This window comes from Taurulus bubalis, assembly GCF_910589615.1.
Source record: "Taurulus bubalis genome assembly, chromosome: 1".
Lineage (NCBI taxonomy): Eukaryota > Metazoa > Chordata > Actinopteri > Perciformes > Cottidae > Taurulus > Taurulus bubalis.
In genome coordinates this window covers 512,968-534,857 of record NC_136589.1, presented here as the reverse complement: position 1 = coordinate 534,857, position 21,890 = coordinate 512,968, and the positions used below count along the sequence as shown (strand labels likewise).

The 21,890-nt window shown below is 47.0% G+C and overlaps 1 protein-coding gene across 1 annotated transcript; it reads left to right on the top strand.

Moving 5' to 3' along the window:
• Positions 1–65: 65 nt before the first annotated feature.
• LOC306741762 (bone morphogenetic protein receptor type-2-like) lies at positions 66–21,215 on the top strand (the record flags this gene model as incomplete). Its single annotated transcript, XM_079224079.1, has 20 exons — positions 66–73; positions 223–294; positions 463–557; positions 1,577–1,765; positions 1,857–2,066; positions 2,342–2,449; positions 2,542–2,630; positions 2,810–3,040; positions 4,649–4,763; positions 7,035–7,195; positions 8,560–8,707; positions 8,880–9,016; positions 9,409–9,533; positions 17,101–17,239; positions 17,325–17,391; positions 18,364–18,428; positions 18,510–18,629; positions 18,707–18,898; positions 19,618–20,728; positions 20,896–21,215. 20 exons carry the CDS (start codon positions 66–68, stop codon positions 21,213–21,215), a joined length of 3,702 nt encoding a protein of 1,233 aa, XP_079080205.1.
• Positions 21,216–21,890: the final 675 nt, after the last annotated feature.

Genomic DNA, 21,890 nt, shown 5'->3' with positions numbered 1-21,890 from the left:
CCCATTGGAAGGGCACCCATTGGGAGGCAGACCCATTGGAGGGTCACCCATTGGGAGGCAGACCCATGCGTTGGTAACTGCTTTATTGTCACATGCATCTCCTGCAGACTGTGCCTCTCATGCCTTATGTAGGCAAGACACACCACCTGCTCCAGCTGAGGCCACTTAGGTTTCATCTCGACACCTGTTCCCTGAGTCGCTTCTCCCCTCCCCCCTCTCCAGCTGCGCTAACCACACCCCTGCCACCACAGTGACCTTCAGCAGCACTGGGATGAGCCAATCCCCGAGAAGAGGGCCAGATCCTGGATGGACTTACACTTTGTCCCCATAAGTGGATTTAATGTAAAAACTGTTTAAACTCTTTAAAAGTAAAAGTCTGTTATTTCCTCTCTGTGTCTTCTTTCAGATGAATCTGACCCAGGATCAGTGATAAAGGCCCGTCTGTCAGTGTGACGTCTACAGGGACTCGAACCTGCGAGGTGGATCCAACATGTCCGCTGTGGGTGGAGCTTCATTAACAGTGTGTCTGTGTGTCCTGCTGCTGCCTGCCGTCACTGGTCAGTTCATCATACTGTTTATTACCTAGCTTAGCACAAAGACTGGAAGCAGAGGGAAGCTGTTAGCCTAGCTTAGCACAAAGACTGGAAGCATGGGGAAGTTGTTAGCCTAGCTTAGCACAACAACTGGAAGCAGAGGGAAACTGTTAGCCTAGCTTAGCTGCGGTTCTCGTCCAACCAGGAGAAACCAGAAGAACTTCAACTCCGAGCATGCTGGTGTGAGTTCACATGAGTGAGTTGGGTGTTACAGGAACACGGCTCACATTCCTGTTTACTTAACTAATCGCTTCAGCAATTAACTCATGACGCACACACACACACACACGCGCGCACACGTACACGCACACGCACACACACACAATGACTGACATAAACACACACAGTCGTCAGCCAGTCTGTGTCAGGTTTTGTGTTTTTCTTGTGATGTGTTTGATAAGACACACACACACATTCCACACCTTTCTTTCTGTGTGTGTGTGTGTGTGTGTGTGTGTGTGTGTGTGTGTGTGTGTGTGTGTGTGTGTGTGTGTGTGTGTCTTACAGTAGACTAAACAGTGAGTGTGGCTCCGGCTCAGTTCGGGGATCAGTCAGACCCTGTGAAGGACAAAGACATTTTATAGCAGGAGGACGCACAGTGTGTCCTGGTGGTGTTGCTAGAGGACGCACAGTGTGTCCTGGTGGTGGTGCTAGAGGACGCACAGTGTGTCCTGGTGGTGTTGCTAGAGGACGCACAGTGTGTCCTGGTGGTGGTGCTAGAGGACGCACAGTGTGTCCTGGTGGTGGTGCTAGAGGACGCACAGTGTGTCCTGGTGGTGGTGCTAGAGGACGCACAGTGTGTCCTGGTGGTGGTGCTAGAGGACGCACAGTGTGTCCTGATCTGAAGGCAGGAGGTCTGGACTAGTCCTGGTTCTCATACTGAACAAGAGCACGAGTCCAGATGCAGAACCCTGTGTTCAGGTCTACAGTCAGACTACCCCTCTGTGTTCAGGTCTACAGTCAGACTACCCCTCTGTGTTCAGGTCTACAGTCAGAGGACAGACAGTGTGCCTTCAGTGACCAGCTCCAGGGGGCGGAGTCTCACAGCGGACCGACCAATGAGCTGCGAGGCGTAGTGCGAGAAAACGGCACGGTTCGCTGCATCCGCGGCTCCCGCTGCTATGGATTGTGGGAAAAGAGACCAGACGGGGAAATACACTTGGTCAAGCAAGGTGAGACACACACACACACACACACACACACACACACACACACACACACACACACACACACACACTCACACTACTACTTCCTGTCCTCCAGGCTGCTGGACTCACATCGGCAGCCAGCAGGAGTGTCATGGCAGCCGCTGCCTGGTGGCGGTGGCTCCCCCTGCGATGCAGAGTGGCAGCTACAGGTTCTGCTGCTGCAGCCGAGACCTCTGCAACGCCAACTTCACGGAGGCTCCGCCCACCGCCGACAAGCCGGCCCTGAGGCCGATGAAGACAGACGGGCAGCGCGTCAGACAGACAGGTGAGGTCTCTCTGAACCGACTAATCACAGGCCTTGTACGGGCCGAGCAGAAGGCTCCCGTCTGAGTCTCTTGTTGTGATGTCATAGTGATGTCAGAGTGATGTCATAGTGATGTCATAGTGGTGTCATAGTGATGTCAGAGTGATGTCAGAGTGGTGTCAGAGTGATGTCATAGTGGTGTCATACTAATGTCATAGTGGCGTCATACTGATGTCATAGTGATGTCATAGTGGTGTCATCGTGATGTCATAGTGATGTCATCGTCATCACTACAGATCACGAGCCACTGCGGCGGGAGGAGACGGCGCTCATCGCCCTGGTAGCCGTCGCTATAGCAGCCATCGTCATTGTGGCGTTGTTCCTGGGATACCGCATGATGAAAGGTACACACACATAGAGACAAACACACACACACACACACACACACACACACACACACACACTCACTAATAATAAATACTAACTGTGTATTCAGGAAAGCAGAAACACAACCTGTCGGCTCTGGATGTGATGGAGGCAGCAAACACAGACACTGTTGACCTGGATCACCTGAAGCTACTGGAGGTACACACACACACACACACACACACACACACACACACACACACACACACACACACACACACACACACACACACACACAATGTTCACCAGCAGGTAGAGAACAGAGTACCTGAGCAGGTAGAGAACAGAGTACCTGAGCAGGTAGAGAGCTCTCATGCCCCTCCTCTTCCTCCTGACAGCTGATTGGTCGGGGTCGGTACGGCACGGTGTTTCGTGGTTGTCTTAACGAGCGCTGCGTCGCCGTCAAACTCTTCAGCTCCATCAACCGGCAGAACTTCTCCAGCGAGCGCTCCATCTACGCTCTGCCGCTGCTGCAGCACGACAACATCGCCCGCTTCCTGAGCGCCGACGAGAGGACGGCGACCGACGGGCGGCCGGAGTTCCTGATCCTCATGGAGTACTACCCCCATGTAAGTCTAGACTAGTATCTCTCCTAGTCCTCATGGAGTACTACCCCCATGTAAGTCTAGACTAGTATCTCTCCTAGTCCTCATGGAGTACTACCCCCATGTAAGTCTAGACTAGTATCTCTCCTAGTCCTCATGGAGTACTACCCCCATGTAAGTCTAGACTAGTATCTCTCCTAGTCCTCATGGAGTACTACCCCCATGTCAGTCTAGACTAGTATCTCTCCTAGTCCTCATGGAGTACTACCCCCATGTCAGTCTAGACTAGTATCTCTCCTAGTCCTCATGGAGTACTACCCCCATGTAAGTCTAGACTAGTATCTCTCCTAGTCCTCATGGAGTACTACCCCCATGTAAGTCTAGACTAGTATCTCTCCTAGTCCTCACGGAGTACTACCCCCATGTAAGTCTAGACTAGTATCTCTCCTAGTCCTCATGGAGTACTACCCCCATGTCAGTCTAGACTAGTATCTCTCCTAGTCCTCATGGAGTACTACCCCCATGTCAGTCTAGACTAGTATCTCTCCTAGTCCTCATGAAGTACTACCCCCATGTAAGTCTAGACTAGTATCTCTCCTGAGCTTCATGAAGTACTACCCCCATGTAAGTCTAGACTAGTATCTCTCCTGATCCTCATGAAGTACTACCCCCATGTAAGACTAGAAGTATCTCCCCTGATCCTCATGAAGTACTACCCCCATGTAAGACTAGAAGTATCTCCCCTGATCCTCATGAAGTACTACCCCCATGTAAGACTAGAAGTATCTCCCCTGATCCTCATGAAGTACTACCCCCATGTAAGACTAGAAGTATCTCTCCTGATCCTCATGAAGTACTACCCCCATGTAAGACTAGAAGTATCTCTCCTGATCCTCATGAAGTACTACCCCCATGTAAGACTAGAAGTATCTCTCCTGATCCTCATGAAGTACTACCCCCATGTAAGACTAGAAGTATCTCCCCTGATCCTCATGAAGTACTACCCCCATGTAAGACTAGAAGTATCTCTCCTGATCCTCATGAAGTACTACCCCCATGTCAGACTAGAAGTATCTCCCCTGATCCTCATGAAGTACTACCCCCATGTAAGACTAGAAGTATCTCCCCTGATCCTCATGAAGTACTACCCCCATGTAAGACTAGAAGTACTCACTCTGCTGCTCTATACAAATACACCCGATTCTGTTTAGCATTAATAGAGTAGAGATAACTGACGTTATCAGATGGTTAGTAACCCTTTACATTGAATGAGTCCATGTTTCCTGTAGCGCCACCTGCAGGACCAACTGCACATGTCCACCGCCAGCTGGAAGGCTGTAGTGCTCTCTGTAGCCTGTAGGGGGCCGAGGTCTGAGTCTCCTGTAATCCTGTAATTGTGCTGAGGTCTTCCTGTCTGGAGCCACACACACACACACACACACACACACACACACACACACACACACACACACACACACACACACACACACACACACACACAGCATTCTTCTGGAGCAGTCAGTAATTATTAGCTTGTCCGCCTCTCTCGCGTATTATTTATTATTTAGGTGTATAAAGAGTTCTCTTCATCAAGTTCAAGACATTCACTCAAAAACTGTCTGTCTGTCTCAGGGCTGTCTGTCCCTCTACCTGTCAGTCCACACAGTGGACTGGTCTACCTGCTGCAGGATGACTCACGGTGTGACCAGAGGACTTGCCTTCCTGCACACCGAACTCTACAGAGGAGGTCTGTTATTAGTGTTGTTGTTATTATTGTTGTTATTATTGTTTTTGTTGTAGCACCGTTGTTTTCATTAAGCCGCTAAAGAGCTGCAGACATTGAGTTCCTCTTCCCAGGCGCATCACAGGAGATCGTTCATTTCCTTTTCTTCGGTTTTATTTTGAGCAACAAAATACACAAAAACTACTAACCGGTCTAAACGATCATACGGTAAAAGAACTATCTGCTCTCATGCCTGCAGCCATCATGACGTCATTAAATCACCTGCTGCCATCATGACATCATTAAATCACCTGCTGCTATCATGACGTCATTAAATCACCTGCTGCCATTATGACGTCATTAAATCACCTGCTGCCATCATGACGTCATTAAATCACCTGCTGCCATCATGACATCATTAAATCACATGCTGCCATCATGACGTCATTAAATCACCTGCTGCCATCATGACATCATTAAATCACCTGCTGCTATCATGACGTCATTAAATCACCTGCTGCCATTATGACGTCATTAAATCACCTGCTGCCATCATGACGTCATTAAATCACCTGCTGCCATCATGACGTCATTAAATCACCTGCTGCTGCTGCCATCATGACGTCATTAAATCACCTGCTGCCATCATGACATCATTAAATCACCTGCTGCTATCATGACGTCATTAAATCACCTGCTGCCATCATGACGTCATTAAATCACCTGCTGCCATCATGACGTCATTAAATCACCTGCTGCTGCTGCTGCCATCATGACGTCATTAAATCACCTGCTGCTATCATGACGTCATTAAATCACCTGCTGCTGCTGTCATCATGACATCATTAAATCACCTGCTGCTATCATGACGTCATTAAATCACCTGCTGCCATTATGACGTCATTAAATCACCTGCTGCCATCATGATGTCATTAAATCACCTGCTGCCATCATGATGTCATTAAATCACCTGCTGCCATCATGACGTCATTAAATCACCTGCTGCTGCTGCTGCCATCATGACGTCATTAAATCACATGCTGCTGCTGCCATCATGACGTCATTAAATCACCTGCTGCCATCATGACGTCATTAAATCACCTGCTGCCATCATGACATCATTAAATCAGCTGCTGCCATCATGATGTCAATAAATCACCTGCTGCCATCAGGACATCATTAAATCACCTGCTGCCATCATGACATAATTAAATCACCTGCTGCTGCTGCCATCATGACGTCATTAAATCACCTGCTGCTGCCATCATGACGTCATTAAATCACCTGCTGCCATCATGACGTCAGTAAATCACCTGCTGCCATCATGACTTCATTAAATCACCTGCTGCCATCATGACATCATTAAATCACCTGCTGCCATCATGATATCATTAAATCACCTGCTGCCATCAGGACATCATTAAATCACATGCTGCCATCATGACATCATTAAATCACCTGCTGCCATCATAACATCATTAAATCAAATGCTGCTATCATGACATCATTGCATCATCTGCTGACATCATTAAATCACCTACTGCCATCATGACATCATTAAATCACCTGCTGCTATCATGACATCATTAAATCACCTGCTGCCATCATGAATCATTAAATCACCTGCTGCCATCATGAATCATTAAATCACCTGCTGTCATCATGACATCATTAAATCACCTGCTGCCATCATGAATCATTAAATCACCTGCTGCCATCATGACATCATTAAATCACATGCTGCCATCATGACATCATTAAATCACATGCTGCCATCATGACATCATTAAATCACATGCTGCCATCATGACGTCATTAAATCACCTGCTGCTATCATGACATCATTAAATCACCTGCTGCCATCATGACATCATTAAATCACATGCTGCCATCATGACATCATTAAATCACATGCTGCCATCATGACATCATTAAATCACATGCTGCCATCATGACATCATTAAATCACATGCTGCCATCATGACGTCATTAAATCACCTGCTGCCATCATGACATCATTAAATCACCTGCTGTTGTTATTGTTATTAGTAGTATGAGTATATGTTCCCGTGTCTGGAGCAATCCCCTCAGACCAGTATACAGACTGGTCTCTCTGGCTCCTCAGACCAGTATGCAGACTGGTCTCTCTGTCTCCTCAGACCAGTATACAGACTGGTCTCTCTGGCTCCTCAGACCAGTATACAGACTGGTTTCTCTGGCTCCTCAGACCAGTATACAGACTGGTCTCTCTGGCTCCTCAGACCAGTATGCAGACTGGTCTCTCTGTCTCCTCAGACCAGTATAAACCAGCGGTGGCCCACAGGGACGTGACCAGTAGGAACGTGTTGGTCCGGGCCGATCTGTCCTGCGTGCTGGCGGACTTCGGTCTGTCCATGAGGCTCACAGGAAGTCGGCCCTGTCGACCCGGAGACGACGACCCCGTGTCCATCTCTGAGGTGAGGTCCGGTGACTCCACCCACAGCTAGAGCAGGTGAGGAAGGTGAGGAGAGGTAGAGGACAGGTGAGGAGAGGTAGAGGACAAGTAAAGACAGGTAAAGACAGGTAGAGGACAGGTGAGGACAAGTAGAGGACAGGTAAAGACAGGTGAGGAGAGGTAGAGGACAGGTAGCGGACAGGTGAGGAGAGGTAGAGGACAAGTAAAGACAGGTAGAGGACAGGTGAGGAGAGGTAGAGGACAGGTAAAGACAGGTAGAGGACAGGTGAGGAGAGGTAAAGGACAGGTGAGGAGAGGTAGAGGACAGGTGAGGAGAGGTAAAGGACAGGTGAGGAGAGGTAGAGGACAGGTGAGGAGAGGTAGAGGACAGGTGAGGAGAGGTAAAGACAGGTAGAGGACAGGTGAGAAGAGGTAGAGGACAGGTAAAGACAGGTAGAGGACAGGTGAGGAGAGGTAAAGACAGGTAGAGGACAGGTGAGGAGAGGTAGAGGACAGGTAGAGGGCAGGTAAAGACAGGTGAGGACAAGTAGAGGACAGGTAAAGACAGGTAGAGGACAGGTGAGGAGAGGTAAAGGACAGAAGAGGTAGAGGAGAGGTAAAGACAGGTAGCGGACAGGTGAGGAGAGGTAGAGGACAAGTAAAGACAGGTAGAGGACAGGTGAGGAGAGGTAAAGACAGGTAGAGGACAGGTGAGGAGAGGTAAAGACAGGTAGAGGACAGGTGAGGAGAGGTAGAGGACAGGTAAAGATAGGTAGAGGACAGGTGAGGAGAGGTAGAGGACAGGTAAAGACAGGTAGAGGACAGGTGAGGAGAGGTAGAGGACAGGTAAAGACAGGTAGAGGACAGGTGAGGAGAGGTAAGGACAGGTGAGGAGAGGTAGAGGACAGGTAAAGACAGGTGAGGAGAGGTAAGGACAGGTGAGGAGAGGTAGAGGACAGGTGAGGAGAGGTAGAGGACAGGTGAGGAGAGGTAGAGGACAGGTAAAGACAGGTAGAGGACAGGTGAGGAGAGGTAGAGGACAGGTAAAGACAGGTAGAGGACAGGTGAGGAGAGGTAAAGGACAGGTGAGGAGAGGTAGATGACAGGTGAGGAGAGGTAAAGACAGGTAGAGGACAGGTAAAGACAGGTAGAGGACAGGTGAGGAGAGGTAAAGACAGATGAGGAGAGGTAGAGGACAAGTAAAGACAGGTAAAGACAGGTAGAGGACAGGTGAGGAGAGGTAAATGACAGGTGAGGAGAGGTAGAGGACAGGTGAGGAGAGGTAGAGGACAAGTAGAGGACAGGTAAAGACAGGTGGGATCAGGGCTCACTGTGTGTGTGTGTGTGTGTGTGTGTGTGTGTGTGTGTGTGTGTGTGTGTCTGCAGGTGGGGACCGTGCGCTACATGGCGCCGGAGGTTCTGGGCGGAGCCCTGAACCTCCGGGACTGCGAGTCGGCGCTGAAGCAGGTGGACGTCTACGCTCTGGGGCTGCTGTACTGGGAGAGCTTTAGGAGGTGCTCCCACCTGAGCCCAGGTGAGCCACAAGACGCAGGCCTTACCTGGGACCACCAACGACTGCTCAGTAGTAGTAGCAATACCATAGTATAATGTACCTGATGTGTACAGGTGAAGCAGTACCACAGTATAATGTACCTGGTGTGTACAGGTGAAGCAGTACCACAGTATAATGTACCTGGTGTGTACAGGTGAAGCAGTACCAGAGTACCAGCTGGCGTTTCAGGCCGAACTCGGGAATCATCCTAGTTTTGAAGAGATGCAGATCCTCGTCGTCAGAGAGAAATTCAGACCCAGATTCCCTGAAACCTGGAAAGAGAACAGTCTGGTTAGTGTTCCTGTTCTCCCCTGATCTACCTGTTCTCCCCTGATCTACCTGTCCTCCCCTGATCTACCTGTTCTCCCCTGATCTACCTGTCCTCCCCTGATCTACCTGTTCTCCCCTGATCTACCTGTCCTCCCCTGATCTACCTGTCCTCCCCTGATTTACCTGTCCTCCCCTGATCTACCTGTTCTCACCTGATCTACCTGTTCTCCCCTGTCTTTACCTGACCTCCCTGTCTTTTCCTGACCTCCCTGTCTTTTCCTGACCTCCCCTGTCTTTACCTGTCCTCACCTGTTAACTTTTGTGTTGGGTGAAGGTGTTGTACACATACTATATGTGTACTAATATAGGGTTGTAATGATGACAGTAGTACTTTGTGTATTTGTGTATTTTAGGCGCTGCGCTCCCTGAAGGAGACGATGGAGGACTGTTGGGATCAGGATGCTGAAGCTCGACTCACCGCTCAGTGTGCAGAGGAGAGGCTGTGTGAACTCACACTGCTGACTACACACAACCACAGGTACACAACCACACAACCACACACACACACACACACACACACACACACACACACACACACACAGACACACACACACAACCACAGGTACACACTCTCAACCACATGTGTACACACACAACCACACACAGGTACACACACACACAACCACAGGTACACACACACAACCACAGATAGAGGCAAGGCAAGTTTATTTGTATAGCACATTTCAACAACAAGGCGATTCAAAGTGCTTCACATAAAACCATTAAAAGCATCAAAACATAATGCAGATTTAAAAACAGTTAAGAAAACATTAAAACAGTCAAAAAGCAAAATAAAAGTATGAAAAGCAACATAAAAAATAAAAGTTGCAGTGCAGTTTAAGAAATAAAATGCAGTAGTGAGATGCAGTAATTGAATCTGGTTCAGTTAAAGGCAGCAGCAAACAGAAAAGTCTTCACTGTGGACTTAAAGGAGCTGAGGGTCTATGAGGGTCTATGAGGGTCTATGAGGGTCTATGAGGGTCTCAGCAGACCTGCAGCTCTCAGGACCTGGTTCCAGATATGTGGAGCAGAAAAGATGAACGCTGCTTCTCCATGTTTATTTCTGACTCTTGGAACAGAAAGTAGACCCGTCCCAGACGACCTGAGGGGCCGGGATGGTTCATAAGGTAGCAGCAGATCACAAACATACTTAGGCCCTAAACCATTCAGTGCTTTATAAACCAGCAGCAGGATTTTAAAGTCAATTCTTTGTTTGACAGGGAGCCAGAGCAAAGACCTCAGAACTGGAGTGATGTGATCCACTTTCCTGGTCTTAGTGAGGACTCCAGCTGCAGCGTTCTGAATCAGCTGCAGCTTTCTGATTGACTTTTTACAGAGGCCTGTGAACACACCGTTACAGTAGTCAAGTCTACTGAAGATAAATGACCTGTGAACACACCGTTACAGTAGTCAAGTCTACTGAAGATAAATGACCTGTGAACACACCGTTACAGTAGTCCAGTCTACTGGAGATAAATGACCTGTGAACACACCGTTACAGTAGTCCAGTCTACTGAAGATAAATGACCTGTGAACACACCGTTGCAGTAGTCAAGTCTACTGAAGATAAATGACCTGTGAACACACCGTTACAGTAGTCAAGTCTACTGAAGATAAATGGCTTGTGAACACACCGTTACAGTAGTCAAGTCTCCTGAAGATAAATGACCTCTGAACACACCGTTACAGTAGTCAAGTCTACTGGAGATAAATGACCTGTGAACACACCGTTACAGTAGTCTAGTCTACTGAAGATAAATGACCTGTGAACACACCGTTACAGTAGTCAAGTCTCCTGAAGATAAATGACCTGTGAACACACCGTTACAGTAGTCAAGTCTCCTGAAGATAAATGACCTGTGAACACACCGTTACAGTAGTCAAGTCTACTGAAGATAAATGACCTGTGAACACACCGTTACAGTAGTCCAGTCTACTGAAGATAAAGTCATGGACAAGTTTCTCCAGATCCTGTTGAGACATAAGTCCTCTAACCCTTGATATATTCTTCAGGTGATAGTAGGCTGATTTTGTAATTGTCTTGATATGGCTGTTCAGGTTGAGGTCTGAATCCATAACTACACCTAGATTTCTGGCTTGGTTTGAGGTTTTTAACATCAGTGATTGAAGCTGAGCGCTGACTTTCAATCGTTCGTCCTTGGGACCAAAAACAATTACTTCTGTTTTATCTTGATTTAATTGAAGAAAATTCTGGCACATCCAGTTATTGATTTCTTCAATGCATTTAGCCAGCCCTTGTATGGGACTATAGTCCCCTGGTGATATAGTTATGTAGAGTTGTGTGTCATCTGCATAATTATGATAACACACTTTGTTGTTTTTCATAATCTGAGCCAGTGAAGCATGTAGATGTTGAACAGAAGAGGCCCCAGTATTGAACCTTGGGGAACACCACATGTCATCCTAGTCAGCTCTGATGTGTAATTAGCTACCGACACAAAGTATTGTCCTTCAAGTAGGATTCAAACCAGTTAAGTGCTGCTCCAGAGAGTCCTACCAGACTTCAGTCTGTCTAGTAGTATGTCATGATCAACCGTGTCGAATGCAGCACTGAGATCCAGTAATACTAAGACTGAGGTTCTGCCACTGTCTGTGTTTAAGTGATGTCGTTGAAAACCTTAACAAGAGCAGTTTCAGTACTGTGGTGCTGACGAAAGCCGGACTGGAAGACATCAACACAGTTATTTTCGGCCAAGAAGTTGTTCAGCTGTTGAAAAACCGCTTTTTCCATTATTTTACTTAAGAATGGAAGGTTTGATATTGGTCTATAGTTTTTCATATTTCGGGGTCTACACTAGCCTTCTTTAGAAGTGGTTTAATAACTGCAGTTTTTAGGGCTTGTGGGAAGACACCTGAGAGAATGGATGTGTTTACAGTTTGTAAAAGATCAGCGGTCATGCAGTGTGAAATATTTTTTAAAAAGTGTGTTGGTAGAATATCCAAGCAGCAGGAGGATGTGTTCAGATGTTGTATAATGTCTTCTAGGCTTCTTTGGTTAATTGAGTGAAATTGTGTCATGATATTTGAATGGATGCTATTTAAAGATGGGGACAACACATATCCTGTGGTTGGTGTGGAGCCACCGACTGCTCGTCTAATTCTCTGAATTTTATCAGCAAAATAGGAGGCAGATTGATTGCATGCCCAGGTGGATTGGAGCGTAGCCGTTACCGACACCGGAGGGTTTGTTAGCCTGTCCACGGAAGCAAATAAGGCGCGTGTATTGTTTTTGTTTTTGGTTATGATGTCAGAGAAGAAGGCCTGTCTTGCATTTCTAAGTTCCAACATATAATTGTGAAGTCTCTCTTTATAGATACCACAGTGAACCTGGAGATTAGTTTTTCTCCACCTGCGTTCAGCTTTCCGACCCTCTCTTTTCTCTATTCTGACCAGCGTGGCATTTCTCCAAGGGGATCTTTTCTTACCGAGACAACCTTCACCTTAGTGGGTGCAATGGCATCAATAACATTTTTAACTTTAGAATTGAAGCCATCCACAAGCTCATTGACTGAGATGCAAGAGAGGCCTGGTGTGGAGCAGAACCTCTGAATAAATAGTTCACTGGTGTTTTCAGTGATGTAACGCTTTGTCACAACCTTGGTTTGGACATTTGTGTGCAGGGAGATTGCACTCAAAGAAAACACAGGACTGATCAGAGACAGCAACCTTGGAAATGCTCAGTTATTTGGTGATGATTAGGTCTAGAGTGTTCCCCTTGTTGTGGGTGGGACCTGTTACATGCTGAGTCAGATCATAGTTATCAAGGACACCACATAGCTCTATAGACCCTCTGTCCTGGGGATTATCAACATGGATATTAAAATCACCAACAATGACAACACAATCAAAATCAATACAGATTATAGACAGCAGTTCAGTAAACTCATCAAAGAAGGTTGCACAGTATTTAGGTGGTCTGTAAATGTTGAGGAATAAAACTTGCGTGGAATTGAGAGCCACATATTCAAAGGAAGTAAAATGACCAAAAGACATCTGCTTGCATTGAAGAGACTCATTATATAAAATATAACTCCACCTCCTTTCTCATGCGCTCTTGTTTCACTCATGAAACTGAAGTTGGGAGGTGTTGATTCAATAAGAACAGCTGCACTGTTATCTTGGTCTAACCAAGTTTCGGTTAAAAACAAAAAATCAAATTTGTGCCTAATAATGAAATCATTGATTAAAAATGTTTTTCCTGACAGAGACCTGACATTTAATAAAGCTAAGTTTAATGTGTATAAAACTATATTTGCCCTATTTCTTTCGACAGGCTGACGAGTAATGAATGTTAAATTGGATAAATTTGCAGATTTACTAATGTTTCTTCGCAGCCTCACCTTTCCTTTTCGATAAGTCAGGACAGGAATTAAGAAGGCTAACTTCATACAGGGCTAGGGCTGCAACAACGAATCGATAAAATTGATAAAAATCGATTATCAAAAGTGTTGGCAACGAATTTCATTATCGATTCGTTGTGTCGCGCGATTATTACGCCGGGCAATAAGTCGCGGAGAAGAAAAAAAAAAAGAGCAGAGCAACTGGCCGGCCAGCGTTTCTGATATTGGACTGAGACACGAGAAAAGCTGAGGTCGTGATCTTCTCAAAAATAGAAGATCTTTGACAAGTCGAGTCTTGGCCAATCAGCGTCTTCATGTTCCTCCAACTTGTTTTTAATGAAGCTAGTCAGCTTGCTATCGCGTTAGCTAACGTGTTTGGTTGTGTATTGTCGTTAAAGTTCCGTTATGTTCCGTTACAGTTCAGTCTTGTTTGTAAAAAAACGTAACGTGGTGAAACATGCCGTCACCCCCCGGTCTGGTTCAGTTCACGCTGTCACTCGTTAACGTTAAACCGGCTCACCGGAGGATCTGGCTGCAGGTTTTTTTAATTTTTTTACTCAAAGTAGAATGAAGCAAATCACGTAGCTGGGCTTAGCCAACAACGTGACGTCGTGGTCATAAGAGACCCAGAATGAAAGAGTTTAAGGAAGAGGACGCTCTATATGGAGCAGTACAGCTTCCCTCTGTCCCAGTATTTCATACATATTGATAAAGCAGGGTATGTAAATGCAGCCTCTGGAGGGATCAATTACAGTAAAAAGGGCTCACATTTGGCGGATGTAAAGCATACATGTGTATGTTTTTAGAGTTAGTCCATTTTGTTGTTTTAATTAACAGCTCAGGGATGTTCAAGGAGCAACCTGTTTGTGCTTTCTGAAGATCACTTCTCAAGGTCACTTCTGTTTTTGAATAAAGGGTTGGAAATGAACGCTTTTTTGATAAAAACATTTTTTATCCGATTCATCGATTAATCGAAAAAATAATCAACCGATTAATCGATTATTAAAATAATCTGGTGAGGGAAGTAAAGACCCGTCCTCTCCGAGAGGGATATCAATCCTTGATGATGAGGGTGGAAACTCCTCCTCTTGGCTCTCCTTTGGTTTCCTTCCCATGAGGTCTCCACGGCGATGCTGTGTGTTTATCTCTTGTTTAGATTCCTCTTGTCTCCTGTCCTTGGCAGTGGGAACAGACGAGTGGCGCAGGAAGAAAAATAAGTTAGAGGTGAAGAGTTTTACCCCTGACTTGTTCAGGCAAACTCCATCTGCCTTAAAAAGATGTATACGCTCCCAGAAAATGTAAAAATTGTCGATAAAATGTACTGTATGGTCAGTGCATGCCGTTGATAAAATGTACTGTATGGTCAGTGCATGCAGTTGATAAAATGTACTGTATGGTCAGTGCATGCAGTTGATAAAATGTACTGTATGGTCAGTGCATGCAGTTGATAAAATGTACTGTATGGTCAGTGCATGCAGTTGATAAAATGTACTGTATGGTCAGTGCATGCAGTTGATAAAATGTACTGTATGGTCAGTACATGCAGTTGATAAAATGTACTGTATGGTCAGTGCATGCAGTTGATAAAATGTACTGTATGGTCAGTGCATGCAGTTGATAAAATGTACTGTATGGTCAGTGCATGCAGTTGATAAAATGTACTGTATGGTCAGTGCATGCAGTTGACAGCCATCTGTTCAGTTCCAACAGCCTGCTGAATCTTTCCTCTCCTCTCCTGGCTGGTGGAAGAGGGCCACTGATAAACACCTCAGCATTGACAGAGCTGACTGTGTTTAACAAGTCAATAAAGTCTCGCTTCAGAACTTCAGACTCTTGTTTCACAATATCACAGCTTCCCGTATGCACAGAGGTTTTTCACTGTGGGATGGTCAGCCATGATGTCCAGGATTTTATCTCTCATGTTAGACACCATATCTGTCGGAAAGCAGAGTATTTAGGTATTCTTGCTGCACATCGTTCGGACATCTTTTACAGCATAGTCTCCAACAATCAGAGTCTCAGGCCCAGTCTTTTCCTGCGGCCTTTTATGTTCGGTTCTTACCCTGCTTTGTGAAGACAGCTGCTTATCCAGATCATCAGATTTAGGATCCTGCGACAGTGGAGCGAATCTGTTTTTAAGTTGTAGGCTTGGTTGTTGTGGAGTTTCTTTGCTGGTTTTACTTTTCCCAGCTGTTTTCTGCTGTGTCCAGCTGCGTATCGCGGTTGAGGAGGAATTTTGCCTGTGTGGTAGTTAGGGTTGGGTACCGAGAACAACATGTCCGGTACCTACCGGACCGAAAAGCAACGCAGATTTCGGTGCTTCCTTCCGGTGCCTGAGCCGATTTAAATACTTTTTTTTTTCCACTACTCTGTAAAGTTGCACGGTATATAGATACTAAAAAGGTAGCAAGGTGCCCGCACGCTAAAAACGATTATTAAAATAGTGCGGATCAGAACACACTGCTGCTCTGCTCTCTGTCCGCCTGCATGCAGAGCGGGGCTCGAGGGGGCAGGGCTCGAGGGGGCGGGGCTCGAGGGGGCGGGGCTCGAGGGGGCGGGGCTCGAGGGGGCGGGGCTTCCAGCGCTCACACACACACACACACACAGTGCGCGCACACAGAGATCGCTGCAGACACGAGCACGAGCTTTTGAACGTGTCTGTTCTTTTTTTAAATATATATTTTTATAGTTTGAAGTTAAAATGTTTGAAGCTGTAGTTTGAAGTGTGTTTTGTATGTACTTATTTATGTATATCTATAGTATACTTTAAACAGTTCATAATATTTGCCTTGGCAATAAAAAAGTATGGGTTCAGGCACCGTTTAGGCACCGGTATCGTTTTAAAAGTATCGGTTTAGCACCGGTATCGGAAAAAACCCAAACGATACCCATCCCTAGTGGTAGTGCAGGCCAGCCAGTCGCATCAGAGATCTCAGGGTGCTGGGCTCTGCCTGGTAGTCGTCCTCCCACATCCCGAGGGTGTGAATGCCTCTTTGCAGCGAGAGAGTTCCAGGGAGGACTACCATTTGAGGTTTCGTTAACAGCTACACAGCCCTCCTGTTTCTTATTAGGCCTGGTGGTGCTAGTTAGCTGTGTCTTAGCTTGCATTTGTACAGGATTTTGAGTCCATGGTAAAGTGGTATCATTCTGACACAGTCCATTTACCTCCACGTTCACTTCTATTCGGTGGATTTTTGTTTCCAAAACTGCAATCTTCTGCAGGAGTTTATAGTAGTTGTCCATGGAGAGAGATGGCATCTTGCTGCTCCTTAGCTTTAGCTTAGCTGCTAAGTAGCCTTTAGCTTAGCTGCTATGTAGCCTATAGCAATTTATCTTTAAACCAGCAGAATTAGGGCAATAGCGAGCCAAATCTATAGAAAAATAGAGTCCCAGTGGTTTTCAAGTGTCCGGGAGCTGCTGCTCAAAGATTCTCACAGAAGAAAAAACAAGAATATCAGAAGGTATTAGCAGAAAAATGCAAACAGAGGCAAGAGAAAGCAGAAAAGCGTCTGCACAGAACACACTCAACCACAGGTACACACACACACTTTCAACCACATGTGTACACACACACACACAACCACAGGTACACACACACACACACACAACCACAGGTACACACAACCACAGGTACACACACACACACACCCTAATAAGCGACTACATTTCTGGTCTCCCTCTCAGGAACCCGTCACATGGCCGCTGGCCTCCTCAGGTTGGCTCCGCCTCCTCCTACATAGAGGATCTCCAGGTGGGCGTGGTCAAGAACCCAGCAGAAGGTTCTGAGAAGAACAGAAACTCCATCAACTACGAGCAGCAGCAGGTACGAGATATATCTATTATATTTAATATATTCATTATGTTTAATTATAGTCCTTTTATCTATTATTCCTCTCTGTCTGTCTCAGGCCCGCTCGTCCACTACAGACAGCAATGTGACACCCACCTCCACCCTCTGCACCCTCTCCGAGTCTGGTGTGTCTCTCTCACAATACCCCACACACATGCATGCATGCTATGTGCTGCGTATCATGCAGAATGCAGTATGTAGCATGCAGAACGCAGCATGCAGAACGCAGCATGTAACATGCAGAACGCAGCATGTAGCATGCAGAACGCAGCATGTAGAACGCAGCATGTAGAACGCAGCATGCAGAACGCAGCATGTAGAACGCAGCATGTAGAACGCAGCATGCAGAACGCAGCATGTAGCATGCAGAACGCAGAACGCAGCATGTAGCATGCAGAACGCATGCAGAACGCAGCATGCAGAACGCAGCATGTAGCATGCAGCATGTAGTATGCAGAACGCAGCATGCAGAACGCAGCATGCAGAACGCAGCATGTAGAACGCAGCATGCAGAATGCAGCATGTAGCATGCAGAATGCAGCATGTAGAATGCAGCATGTAGAATGCAGCATGCAGAGCGCAGCATGTAGCATACAGCATGCAGAACGCAGCATGTAGAACGCAGCATGTAGCATACAGCATGTAGAACGCATCATGTAGCATAGAGCATGCAGAACACAGCATGTAGCATGCAGAACGCATCATGTAGCATACAGCATGCAGAACACAGCATGCAGCACGCAGTACGTACATGCAGCACGCAGCACGTAGCATGCATAATGCAGAATACAGCATGTAGCACGCAGCATGTGGCATGCATCATGTAGCATGCAGCATGTGGCATGCATAACGTAGCATGCAGCATTTAGTATGCAGCATTTAGCATGCACGTAGCATGCGGCACATAGTATGCAGCATGTAGCATGTCAGAAGGACAGAGCTAGCTGGCATTAGCGGTCTCTCCTCTCAGCATCCAGCTGCTTGACGTCCTGTTTGGTCTGACACAGATGTTGATATACTGACATCTGATTGAATAGCTGTGTCCTCAGTAATTATTGGATAGCCGTGTCCTCAGTAACTGTCCCTCTGTCCTCCAGGTATCCCAGTCTGTTTGCAGCTGACAGAAGAAGACCTGGAGGCCATCAAACTTGACCCCAATGAGGTCTTTATCTTCGTCGTTGGCCGCCTGTCCTTCTGTTTCAGCTACACACGTCGATGACTCGTCCACCTTGTGTCTCCACAGGTTGATAAGAACTTGAGAGAAAGTTCTGAAGAAAACTTGATAGAACATTCCCAGAAACAGTTTGGTTCCACAGAGCAACGCGCTGCCAGCCTGCTGTACCGTCAGATCCTCCAGACCGAGGTGCAGTAGTCCTAACGGCTCTCTGAATGCTGCTGTTGGATGTACCTCCTAACCGTCTGTTCCTGTCCTACCTCTAGGTCAACAACTCTGTGCTGGTTCTTCAGGGCGGTCAGGGGGTCGTGGGCCGGGTCGACACCCCTCCCTCCGTTCAGCCCCTCCCCAAACAGCAGAACATGCCCCAGAGGCCTACCAGCCTCCACCTGCTCCACAAAACCAAGGACAGCAGCTCTCGACTGAAGCTGGGGAAGCTCAAGTCAAACCACAGACAGGTACAGCTGGATCGGGTCTGATGGGGTCAGGAGGTGGTACCGGACCGTTCTGGAGGTCATGTCAGACGTTCAGCTGTTCGGGTGTTTCTGTCGACCAAGAAAGTTGTTTAGGAGGCATTTTGATGTAAAACTGACCCGGGGCCATCACCTGGAGGGTGATTCACTTTAATCAAATTAAATCACAACCAAAGATCCTTTAGAGTTGACTCTGTAGCCCCGCCCTAAAGCGTCCCCTGCTTTATGGTCTGTTTGACTCTAAATGACCATAATTTACTAAATGAACATCATGCTGTATTGAAGAAGACTTGAAACTAGAGATTGAGATTGAGACATGAAGTAGAGTCATTTATATAGACTTCTATACAACCAGAGGAGTCAACCCCTGGTGGTCAGGAGAGAGAATGCAGCTTTAACACATGAAGCATAGACTTCTATATAACCAGAGGAGTTGCTCCCTGGTGGTCAGGACAGAGAATGCAGCTTTTTTAACACATGAAGCTTTGGCTTCACCTTGTAGAACCAGAGGTTGTCTTCTGATTGCAACAGGAAAATAAACATTATTGTAAAGAAATAACTCTAAGACTCAAGGCCTTGCATTTTTTTCCGGGTTATTTAAGGCTCTGGGTCCTTTCTGGTGTCATAACGTCCCAGGATCACTAATGTTGTCACAACAAAGTTATTTGACTTGCGTCACTAATCCAGAATATCCTGTGTTTCAGGTGGAAACAGGTGTTGCTAAAATGAACACGGTAACAGTGGCCACTGCTGCAGAGCCCCACCAGGTGACGACGGTGACCAACAACACCAACACCAGAGGTGTCGAAACTTGTTGTCGAGTCCCCTTGAAGTTCGTGGTCGCCAACGGCTCCAGCGCCAGTGTTCCCACCCTGGTAACAAACAGAGTGACAGGAGGAGGTCAATCCAATCCGGCTGGGCCACAGTTGGAGGACGAGGACAAGATGGAGGGGGGGATGGTCGCAGGACAGGACGACCAATGCATGCACCTGCTCAACTCCAGTCCAGATGAACATGAACCGCTGCTGAAGAGAGAACAGCCGCCATCTGAGAGCGAGCCCCTTCCCCTTCTGCATCGTCAGTCACAAGCTGGCAACATTGGGTCGGGACAAGGCTCAAACTACAACAACAACAACAACAACAGGACGCCGTTGAGATCAAAGGGGAAGATCCAGGGTTTGAAGGTTGAACCTGGTTCAGAAGTCCGTCAGGATAGGAGCATCAACGGTCTGAAACCTGAGCCAAATCCTGCAGGACGAGATCCATCGGACCAGGACCCAGCACCACAGGATAGAGGGCACGGTTCAGACACATTCCCATCTGTCCAGAGAGCCGGTTTAGTAGAACCAGCACTGACCCCTGAATCCTCCAGAAGCCCAAAGATGGTCCACTCTCCTGCCATGGCACTGGTACCAGAACAGGGAGATTCTGGCTCAGCTTCATTGCCAGTCCCAGAGGCCCTAGGATCCCCAGCGTCACAAGCGAAAGGCCCGAACACCTCAACCTCATCTTCAACAGCCCTAGTTTCAGATTCCCTAACTCTTGTTCCAGAAGTACAAGCTTTAAAAGCTCCAGACTCAGATCCAGAAGCTCCAATCGTGAATCCAAAAGATTCAGTTTTAGAGGTTCAAGTCTCAGCAAATCAACATTCTGGAACCCCAGCAGAGGCTTCAGCTCCAGAACCTGGACCTCTGCAAAGTCCAGCCTTAGATCCAAGATCTCCAGGTGTGCTGCAAACCCAGATGGGACCGGCCAAAGCCAAGAGGCGTGAGCGTCCCTGTTCCCTGGACCTGTCCTCGTCCTGCATCTCCTCAGGTGAGTCAAGATGTTGTAGAACTGCAAAATGAAAAGTACCATAATGTAAATATTTTTCTCATAATTAGGAGAATAGAAGTCTGCAGAAACGGTTCAAACTCCCAAAGTAACATATTCAATATTGTGCATGAGATTTTAATCCTCTAAAAAGGTTTCTTCCTCCTCAGAGGATGTTTCCCTGACGGATAACGACAGTCTGAGCGCTTCTGGAGAGAAAATAAAACGTCGTGTCAAGACTCCATACACCCTGAAAAAATTGCGGCCGGCCTCATGGGTCGTTTCCACGGACACGGCTCTCGACCCGGACTTCGGGTTCAACATCGGTGTCGGCAGCAGCAGCCAGACCCATTTACCTTCCGGTCTTCATCGAGCAGGAAGCATCGGCCTCCCCAGAATCAATCAGTCCAAATCCAGCATGGCTGTGTTTCTGGTCAGAGGCGGAGCCACGACCACGACCTCCGAGCCCGACGGAGTAACCTCCTTCTAAAGTTGTCTTGGATTAAAGGAGAGCAGATTCATTTTTTTCACTTTTTTGTCTTGCTTCTCTTTTGTTGTGGAAAATGGAGTTCTGACTGCCGCACCATTCGGTTTCCCCGGCACCAAACTGAACCTTGGACTTCTTTCTACATCTCCTTGATTCTGCTGGACACCTGTCGCCGAGTGGCCCAGTCCGGTGACCGCTCGACCTCTGACCCATCTGTGGAGTGTGAACGCCCATGTATGTCTGTTGGTGGTGTCGTGAGGGGATTCCCTAACTTCTAGATGATTGGCTTCTGTTGTGAATGGTCTCTGGCTAGTGGGTGTGGCCAATTATGTACAGCTAAGGCCGAGACAAGCTAACAACAAGTTTACCCAGAAGGCCGATAAAGGACGTTCAGACTTCGATTGCGACTCGTTTTGTGAATATTGGGTTTGGTAGGTAGAACTTAAAGCCGCAATCTCTTCTTGTCTTACTTGTAGACATGACCTTGACCTAAAGACCCCAACATGTTGCAGTATTTAAGTCAAGGTAACCTTGACCTAAAGACCTCTACACATGTTTCAGGTGGTCTGGTGGAGGAAGCTGGTTCCCGGTATGTCTTTGGGCTCCTGCTGTGACTCGTAGAAGGTTCCAGAGGATTGGGACAGTCGTTATATTTTTAAAGCACTTTAAACAAAGATA